At 49.6% G+C, this 10,581-nt stretch overlaps 1 protein-coding gene across 1 annotated transcript; it reads right to left on the bottom strand.

Annotated features, from left to right (window-relative positions):
* Positions 1-3,562: 3,562 nt before the first annotated feature.
* Positions 3,563-4,614, bottom strand: LOC114069054 (arf-GAP with GTPase, ANK repeat and PH domain-containing protein 1-like; the record flags this gene model as incomplete). Its single annotated transcript, XM_027905599.1, has 2 exons — positions 3,563-3,887; positions 4,342-4,614. Coding segments are annotated over 2 exons (477 nt in total), but the record flags the coding sequence as incomplete, so codon positions are not given.
* Between the last annotated feature and the right edge of the window lie 5,967 nt (positions 4,615-10,581).

Raw genomic sequence — 10,581 nt, 5'->3', positions numbered from 1 at the left:
AATATTTGTTCATGACGCGCTCAAAGGGTGTGAACAGCCTGGCAAGCGGGTTCCAGAAAAGCAGTGAGGGGCTAAAGGTGAGATAAGGAGCAGAAAAGGCAAGTCCTGCAGGACCCCAAGTGCTGCACATACTGCCTGATTCCACACCCGGATGGCTCCGAGAACACCCTCTGCAAAGTGCAAACACACCCCCTGTACAGCACACGGAGCTCCCAAAGCCAAGCCCCGCTGGGATCCGGCCAAGGAGATCCTCCATCCTTGCTCTGGGCTCCAGTGGGAAGGTCTTTCCTCTCCTCTCCCCTTCCTTGCCAGGTGTCCCACTGGCTCAGGAGGTGCCACAGCACCCCTGCCAGCCTTCCAAACAACCCTATTTGAACGGGGGACGCTGTGCCAATGCCCCGCGGGGCACAGACCCTCATCTGTCCTCCCGTGGTGGGGCATCACCAGCTGCAGGGGCAGCAAAGGTGTCTCCTGACCTGGAGAGACAGTGCTGGGTGATCTCACCCCACTGGTCCCTTCCAGCTCAGGGTATTCTATGTTTTCCTGCTGCCCCTGCATCCACCACAAGGAATCCTCCCTGCAGACCCCCACGTGTTCGGGGAAGCCGTCACGTATTCCTACACCGCTCCAACATAGCTACACTTACACCTCCAAGGGGAAAAAAACACATTTAGGTTAAAAACAACCGTGTTACCACTCAATTACAATGTCAGTGGGCTAGCCTGGACATCTGATTTTTCCTGGAATACACTGGAATTTCCTTTCTTAAAAACATTCTGTGTTTTTTGAAGGGTAGCCTTCAGAAAATTTTTACGAAAGGAGCATGTAACCGATATACCCAAAATCTGCATGGCAGCCTGGTTGCCCTTGTTTCCCAAACATCACTCTCAGCTTTGTAAGAGGGAGCATTAAATTATGTACAGAAAATAACTGCAGTTCAGAAAAAAAAACCCCAGCAGTGAAATGGAACATGCACCGAGAACTCGACGGCGGCAGATCCGCCTTCCGTGGGTTTGAAACGCTGGACTCGTGTTTTTGGATACAAAATGCCCTTGTGATGCTCCCAGGGGAACAGCAGGCAGCTCTAGCACCTCTGGGATGGCCATTCCCGAATCCCTGCTGGGTTCCCCCTAGGGATGTAAAGCTCGTGAGCACCAAGACACGGTGGCCTCACAGCACCCCCCGTCAGCTGCACGTTGGGCGGGTGGTTCCGTCGCCGGAGGGCCAACCCTAAGTACCAAAGATCAGGGAGCTGCTCAGGAATTATGGAGAAACAGCAATTACAACAGACACCTTTCCTTAGTTTTTTTTTTAAAAAACAAAAAAAAAAAAAAAGGAAAAAAGAATATTTAAAATTATCCCAGCCTGAAGGGACTCAGCGGTGTCTCCTTTGCTCTGCCTCAGCCAGCCTAGGCCAGGTAAAGGAAGATTCCCTCCCCAAAAAGAGTCAAAGGTCTATCTAGTAAGAAAGTACAAAAGGAGGACACCTCCAAAGAGGAAAAGCTGGTCGATATTCCTGTGCTTCCAACCTCGAGCCCTGCTTTTCTACCACAGCTTAACATTTTACATCAAATCCACAATTTTCTCATTTTTTTTTTTCTCCTTAAGACAACCGGATCACATTTTTTTTTATTATTTTTTTCCCCTTCGCATTTTGTCCACCCGGAGTTTCTTTGGCAATTGCCACGCTCCTCCCATTGTGTGCTGAGTGAAATCCAGAGCCCCAAGGAAGAGCACCACCCAAGGCTTGGGAAAGACATCCGAGCAGGTAGATCTGCAAATTACTATGCTGCGTGCACCTCACTGCCTTCACATTTGCCACAAAATTCAGTTGAGTTTTCAACTTTCCCCGTGATACACCCTTCCCCTCATCTTCACACTGCCATATGCCACTTCAAAAAAAAAAACAAATCCAAAAACAAAACCCAGGAGAAACTGAGATCTGCCTGTAAGACCAAAATAATCCAGTCCAGCATTAAAACCTGGGACTCGAAGGAACTGTCCGGGCTACTTTCACAAGCCGTTTTTCTCGCCAAAAGCAGCCAGGTTGGGAGTGGAGCTCAGCCGTGCCCTGCTGAAGGCTATCAGTTCTGAGCTTAATCAAACCTGATCTTCCCCCCCCCAGCCACAGCAGGGCTTTTTGTCTTGGCTTGTGAAAGCTTCCTGACTTCTGGACTAAAATATATTTACGATGCTAAGAAACAGCCTCTTCTTCTTTTTTTAAAAGATCTCACGCACTTTTTTTTTTTTTTTTTTCCCATGCCAAGCGTGCCCTGATCTCCTCCTGATATGTTCCTCACAGGCTTTGGAAAGGAGAGTTCACTGCTGGGAATATTATTGATGTATAATGACCTGTGGCCCAGAGATCCTAACTAGTTGCACGTTATTTAGTTCACATCCATTACAGTTTATAAATTAACAGAGATGTCATTTTCTGTACAAAAAGGATCCAATGTATATTTATGTTTTTTTTGTTTTGTTTTGTTTTTTAAATTCAAATAGATTTTACATACATAGAATCTAGAGACACAATACAAAAATCTGTATAAGTTAGGCAATGCATCACAGGAGTGACCAAAAACTCAACACAATGTACCTTGGCAAAATGACAGAACCTATTTCTGCTGGCTGAGGAAAAAAAAAAAATATTAGCCTTTAATGCGTTTATTAATTTCACTAAATGTACTTGAAATGTTTTTTTCCATAGCGCTATTCATTATTCCTTTTTTGTGTTTCGGAGTTACTCTTATTTATTTTTTCCATTTTGTTTTTACACCAAGGAGACTGCAGTCAAATAACACTCAGCAACTCATTTCCTCTCTTTGGACTGAAAAATTAAACAGATACTAAATTATGACAGTGAATTTAGAAAGGAGGGCTCCAAGGGCTTGAAAGAACATGTCTGAGATAATATGATGCTTCTAAGAATATTGCAATCACATCCAAGCAATCACCGAAGCGTGCCATGTAACTACCTCCTCAGCTAATATGCTTTTTTCTCCGTGATGACTAATCATGTTCTATTAAACAGCGGTAATGCTGGAAGAACTCAACTATACAAGTGTAATGAAGCCAGTATTCTCCCCGGACAGATTAGCTACAACTGATTTGACACATACCATCATAGGAGCTTCAAACCTGACAAACTCTGTGCTTGCTTCTGATTTATGCCGTCAAGCTCTTCAGAGAAGAGAATGGAATCCAGGCGCGGCGCTCGGCAGAGGTGAAATGTACTGATGTGCTTAACTGTCAGTCACGGAAAGTCACCGGGCTTCTCCTTCCTTCCTTTCCTTCCTTCCTTCCTTCCTCCTCCTCTCGCTCGCCTCTCCCTCCGCCCTTCCCTCACGCCAGCAGGCCGCGTGTCCCTGCGCCGGGGCGGCCGCGCGTCCCCGCTCAACCCACGCGCCCTCGCCCGCTCGTCCGTCCCCATCCTTCCCCGCAGCTGTCACCGAAACGACGACGGCCTCCCCGGCAGCCCCTCGGGCTCCTCCTCATCCCCCTCGCGCTCTCCGCCTGCCGGACGGGACGGGGCGTTGGAGGCGGGTGGGAGCGCGTGCCGAAGGGGAAAAAAGGGCAAAGGAGAGTTTGCCAGACTCACAGAGCGAGGGGGCTGTGACGGGGGATGGAGGGATGCGAGGCTGCGGGTGGTAACTCGGCGAACTGCGCACGAGGGAGGAGGCTCCTCAGATGATGGTGGGCATCCTGCCGCCGCTGTTGTTGCGGTTGTTGTTCTTCCTGGACAGGTTGGGGGTGGCCATGAGGACGAAGCGCTCGTCGGGGCAGCCGTACTGGAGGAGCACGTCGATGCACTCCTGGCTGGAGGCCTGGCGGGCGTAGGCCAGCGCCGTGTTGCCGTGGGCGTCGCGCGCCATCACGTCCACGCCGTACTGCGGGGAGGACACGGGGGGCTGTTGGAAGCTGCAGCGCCAACAGAGCAAGGTGGGGCAGGTTTGGGAGGGATGGATTCGGGATTTCGGGGAGGGTGGGGACACGGAGGAGAGGGAGCGGGCGGGACGCCAGCCCGACATCATGGGCACGGCAGCACTGAGCCAGGTACATAAAGGGGGCTGTGGGAAGGGGGTCTCACGTGTGAAAAAAAAAAAATCCCCATCCCAGAGGTATTCCCGACTGAGGGAATCTCTCCTTCCTCATTTCCCACGCTCTCCTTCCCTTTCCATCAAGGAGACCGTCACAAACATACTCTACCACCCCCTTTGGGAGCGTGCAGTGAGGAACGCCCCGCGCCAGCACATCCTCCTTGCGAAGACCCGAGGGGCAGGCGAGGGGTGTCCCGCTGAGGGACACGGCGGCCAAAGCCCACCCCTGCCCACCAGCACTCACCCAGATGAGGAGCTGCACCAACACCACGTTCCCTTTCCGGCAGGCCAGGTGCAGGGCCGTGCGCCCGTCGCCGTCTCCGCAGGTCTCGTTCACCTCCTCCCGGGTGCCGTGGGCCAGCAGCAGGATGACCGCCCGCAGGTCCTCCTCGGCCGTGGCCCTCAGGAGATGCTGGCCCAGGGAAAGCTCCAGGCACTGCAGCGGGGCAAGGAAGAGCTTCTGCTCGTACTTCGCACGTATCCAGAGCTCCTTTTCTTCCCTAGGGAAGGAGACAGGTCACTCTCAGCTGGCGCTGCAGCGAACGGTGCTTAACCGACAAGGAAGTTACTTCCCCCCGCGAATTTTTGGCAAGAATGCCCTCACGGAAGAGGCTCACCCATACCTTGTGTTTGCAGCAGCAATTTGTGTTGCCCACCAATGTTACTGAGTCGTGCTACTGCAGTGCCCAAGATCCTCCTGGATGGATGCCGTGCCCACAGGGGTTGTAAGATCACAACAGCCAGCAGGTCTTAAAAAAGTCTGGGCTGGCAAGAGCTCAGTGCAAGAGCCCCTCACTGCCACAAAGACCAAAGACACAACAGACAGCCTGGTTCCACCCTAAGGTTGGGCTGGAAAAATACACTGCACAAAACACACCCAATTTCTGTATCTCAGAGCAGAAGTAACCAAACAGGGGTGCTTTGTCCTTCTCCAAGTTCAGCAGTGTTTCCAAAGACATACGGATGGTTCCTCTGTTTTTCCAAAATTCAAACCACCAAACCAATCCTTCGAAGCACCTTTGCCTCCTGATATATCAAAGAACTATCAAAAGCTTTCTGGGTGCTCTCGAGTTACAGGAGAACAAGGACTACAAACAAGTCCCTCTGTGTGCCATTAAAAGAAATTAGCATACAATTATAGGATGTGAGAGATCCAGCCCCAGACAAAGTCCCATTTAGTGGTACCTCAGGTAATCTGTTCAGCCTGTGAAAGCCATACCCATCACCTGAGCCAGGACCCTGGTCCTGGTGACAGATTCTCTCCTCCGGGAGTACAAAAGGCCAAGCTCTGTTTACTGCCTTTCAGCCGTGTTTACACTGCTCCCAGTAATCTAGTGTCAGGTTAGCCCTAATCTGTTTTTAAATACTTATGTAAACAGCTCCTTCCACCAGCAAATCTGGATTAGTTTTGCATCATTTCCTGGGACATGTGGAGTGACCTTGCTTTGACCTGCCTGGATGCTTTCAGGCACAGCTTCCCAAAGCTTGTGCTTCCCTACCCCGACCACAATTTACCCTAGAACAGGTCCAGGGCTTTCATTCAGAGCAAAAGTGCAAACAGAAAATTAACACAGAGAGTGCTTCTTTTACATCAAACCTCTGAATGACTCCTGCAAGCTAAAGGAAACAGCCAACCCCCTCACCCCTCCAACCCGTTTGGGGAGTTGCAAATTAACCTTTGATGGCAGGGTCTGATAACCAGAGTATATCATTGCAGGTATTCCAGATGGAGAGGAGGAAGAAAAGGAGTTCTGTTATCAGGATCTTTAATTCATGGGTTTTCTATCTGTATTTTTTTAAGGTAAAAACACAAACCAGAACTAGTGCCATAAAAAGGAAAAATAACAGGCAATTATCTACAATAAAATGGACATTCTTGCAACAGTTCTACTTCCAGCATCCACCTAGATTATCTTCAGGCATGTTTAGCAAATATCAATTTTTAACATACACAGAGGTATTGACAGCACAACCAATGCACCCACTACGTGTTTCAAACGTGCCACATTGGAAAGTGAAGTGATTCAACCTGTGCTGTTCACCCACAGCAGCTCACATCAGGGCTTTCTTTGGGCATTAATTTCTCACGTCCACGCATCCTGAAGGCAAAATGTACCTCAAACACCGGCTCAGTGAATTTTTTCAGCCCAGAGTCTGCAAATGAATCTCCTTTTCCCCCAGACCATCTTTTCAGTGACGGGAAGTTTTGGCTCTAAAGGGTATTTTAGGGTATTTTAGTGACGTGGGGCTACACTCACCTAAAAACCCAACCTTTGCTCGTGCTTATTTCACCTCACTCCAGTTTCCCTTCTCAGAAAAAAACCTGCCTGATTTTTCTTGACCATGCAGGGCACCAAAAAGCTCCATTTGTTAAGGCCCAATTCCACCTTTGGGGTCACATCAAGGGTTGTGGTGGGAACACAGCAAACACCACAAAGCAAGATAAAGGTGCTTCGAAAGCCTCAGGCATTTGGGGCGGCACACCACTGACATCAGCTGCTGAGTGAGATCTTATTCAACAGTACGAAGTGGGCACAAGAAAGACATAGCATTTGGATTTTAGGGTAGAAAACTAAACCTTTTCAGAGGTAGCAGGAGAAGCCCAGGCCTCATGGACAGCCAAAACACAGAGGGGCTGTTTCCCAGTGAGCATCTAGAAAGCCAACGCCCACAAACATCCTCCCTCCATCTCTGGCACTCACACCATTTAATTTGGATGGGAGGTCCTGGGGACTTTCCTGGGAGACAGCTGCAGCCCCGCCGCCGGCATTCATCTCCCAAATCCTGACAACAAGACATAAATACTGTAATTGTTGCTCTGATGCCCCAATTTCACTTCTGGGATCCCACAGCTTGTCTTGGTCGAGGTTTCATTTCCCCCAAGGAAGGCCAGTCCAAGAGCAGAGTTGTCAGCAGTAGATCACTTAACCTCATTGCAGCTCCCTGGAGGACCACTGCTCACATCCCCTCTTAGTTAATGAGCTAAAAAATGAATTATTGGAGCGGTCAGCAATAAGCAGGAAGAGGAGGCACAGTGTTTCATTTCAGCCAGCACTGACATACCTTTAAATAAATCAAGTGAATAAGAGCACGAGGAAGGGTGAGGAAGAGCAGCTCATCAGGAGGGAGACACCGAAGCAATCCCTAAAAATAAAGGCTGGTAAACATTTCCCTCGTTTTCTTCCCTTAGCTGCGATTCTGGCAACTCCAGACCACCCCCTCAATACCAGAGATTTTCAGCTGTAGTTGTCAAAGCCGAAACAAGATTCTGAGTGAACTTTTAACAGCAGAGTCCCTTTCCTCAGGACCACATGAAGCTGGAGAGGCAATATCTCCACGCACTCAGACGGGTCCAACGATTTAGCAAATGCTGGGGAACACCTGAGCTGCCTCTTCCTCACATCTATTAAAATTAATAGGTTATAACCTCCTAGACAAACGTAGAGAAATTAACAACAGAGTTCCAACATCAGACGTGCTTCGAGCCTTTCATCTCTTTAAGTTCTGCATTCTAACCCAGCTTTTGCTGATACAAGCTCCAAACCTCACTGGTTACACAAGGGGCAAATACGAGGGGCAAAATACTCTGGGGAACCAGGAATGAGTCACTAAGCCTCAGCCAAAGCCCTGCAAGCTCTTCCAGGAGTCTCCATCACCAGTAAGCTCCAGGTACACACCGTGGTGTGAATAATGAACTCTCTGTCGTGGCAGCAAGGCTGTACATAGGTAAAGGGGTTATTAGAAACAGATGAAAATTTCAGTCCTCAGTTTATTTTGATCTAATTAGGTGCTTGCTTCTCAAGATAACGTCCAATTATTTAAATTACTCTGCCAGCCACATCACATCATTATTATCTGGAAACATAAATACCGGGCCCTCTGAGGGGGGAGGGCTAACCAGGGAGCATCAGAGGATAGAAAAAGCAGCTTTGCTTCCAGCACAGCTCCGCTCCAGGAGCTGCACCACACTTTCCACTTGTGGGTTTGCACTGGAGTTGCTCCTGGAGGAGCCCGTGTCCCACAGACCTCAGCCCCACAGAGCACGTTGAGTTTTACACCCAACATATCCAACCAGGAGCCTCACACTGATGGTATCCACTCTCCATCCTTGCTCCTCCTCGTCCCTCTTCACCTCTGCCTTTCACTTCCAACTGTCCCTCACGTGTTTGGTGGGGAGGCATGAAAGGCAAACACCAAAAGGATCTGCAGGGTGGAAATAGAAAAGCCACGTGCTTACAGCGACCCAGAATCGACTGTGCAGGCAACATCATGTGGATGGGGAGCCTGAGAACCTGCCATCAAAATTCCATGGCTCCAGCACAAGAGCAGCCTTGTTCTTACCAAAGCAGACACAAGGATGACAAAAAATGTTGTGTCACTCGCTCGTTACCCAGAATTACCCACTGTTTGTTAAAAAGCTGGATCCATTTTGGAAGGTTGAATCAAAAAGACAGTGGACAGCAGGTATTTACCACGGAAGAGCACTGATTTCCTGCCACCTGAAATACTGTGCAGGCCTGGTACAGGCATTTTGAAGTGGAGTTTTATCCTCCACACCTCTGACAACAGTAAAAAGCTCTTGCAATCTTTTACCTTTTCTGCTCACTTCCTGAAGAAACTAATCCTGTAACAGAGGAGGCTTCTAAATGTCCTCTCCAGTGTGGCTGTGCAGGTGCTGTGCCCGTGTGTTGCCATTTTTTTGGTTGCTCACTGAAGTACAACCGTTCAGCGCCGTAGTAACCTGGCCAGCTCAGCAAGAGCACTGCCAAATATCCTCTCCTCTTGGCCAGCTGACAAGGTTAATGTGTCTCTTCCAAGAAAATGAAGTAAATCTAACCCCCTGCACCTCCCAAACTCCTGGAAGGGCCCCAGAATGCGTCATTAGCTCGGCGGTCCGACTTGCAAGGAGCCATCACCTCACAGCCAGCGCTGGGCAGAGCTGGTTGTGCCGGGGCTTCCCGTTTAAACATCCCCTTTGGGATGATCCTGAGAGGGATGGGTAAAAGAAAAACATCAGGGGTATGGGGGGGGGGATGGGATTGAAATGTTGGGAAGGGTTCCTGATGTTTTTAATTGCAACAGGGAAGGGGGGGGGGGGGGGGAGAAGAAGCGAGGGCGAGAAGAAAGGGCTAGCAGCAAGGAATTTCCAAAGTGTCTTCCTGCCCCGAGCAAAGCAGGAACTGGGAGGAGAGGCATGGAAGAGGAGCTGGGAACAATATGCTGAGAAAACACAGAGGGGCTTCCTCTCTCTGCAGGAGAAGAACCCCGGTGTATTGCACAGCCAGTGCTTAGCAGTTGAGTGGTTCGAGCCCGCATGCCTTCTCTGCCCGGCCGCGTTGCTAAGGGGGAGGAGAGTGCAACAAGCCCACCGGGGATATGCAGGTCCCTGGCAAACAAGAGGGCTCCAGACAGCAAACAAAGACCGATGGGCATTTATTCCTTAATTACGGAAAAGCTCTTCAGGAACAGACCACTGTAAATCCCGCCTGCCCGGGGAAAGGCCCGCGATTTATGCGCGCCGGGGCAAAGAGGGAATAAATATCTCTCTGGCTCCTGATCAATATTATGAGTGTTTTGCCAACCTACAGGGTGTTTTATGAGCTGTAAGGACAGAAAGGGATCATTAATAATTAAATAAAGTCAACCTATTAAGCTTATTACTTCTTTCAAGTTAAACATCCCTGACGGACGAAGACCAGCCCCGTAAGGAAAGCCACAGATCAGCCAACCCGTGCTTGGCCTTGGACTCCACTCCAGGGCTGTCTCCAGCGAGCAGTGTAGTAACCCAGCTTGGAAATGATTTCATTACTGTCTGATGGGGAACTTGTCTGGCTGAGGACTGTGTTCAACCCACTCTTCAACCTGCAGATTTTTGTCCAAGAGACAAAGAGAAAGACAATTCAACGCTGCATAAACACGCCAAATTCAGGTTACTTCTCCTGCTATCAGTCCTATTCAACCAAACCAAACCAAAACACCAGCACCAAAAAGGCACAAATCCCTGGAAGTGTACAGGGTCAGGTTGGACAGGGCTTGGAGAAACCTGGTCTAGTGGGAGGTGTCCCCGCCCATGGCAGGAGGAGGGACTGGATGGGCTTTAAGGTCCCTTCCAGCCTTCAAACCATTGTGGGATTCTGTGAAATAAAGGTGGTTTCCCACCAGCAGCACCTTGCACTGTCAGGGGCCTGTTTTCTGGAGCTCCACCATTAGCTCTACTATTCCATTTTCCGGTTTTCCTTCCACAGCTGTGTGTTTAAGGGAAATAAAACCCCGCTGTGCATGAGGGACAGAGATCGCTCACACGTGCAAGGGCTGAATGTGCTTCTCAAATTAATCACACCTTGCCTGACACTCACCAGCATCATCGTAATTCAGATTCAGTGGAGCTTCTCCACCTTCTTCCCCTCTCTCCTGACGGCACCCCCTCCAAAACAGCTCCAAAGCAGCTGCTTTTCCTGCCCCTCCAGTGATGCCACAGAGCAAA

This window comes from Empidonax traillii, unplaced genomic scaffold, assembly GCF_003031625.1.
Source record: "Empidonax traillii isolate 1590-97213 ecotype Southwest subspecies unplaced genomic scaffold, ASM303162v1 scaffold1172:size163604, whole genome shotgun sequence".
In the NCBI taxonomy this organism is placed as follows: domain Eukaryota; kingdom Metazoa; phylum Chordata; class Aves; order Passeriformes; family Tyrannidae; genus Empidonax; species Empidonax traillii.
This window is presented reverse-complemented; position numbering and strand designations above follow the sequence as displayed.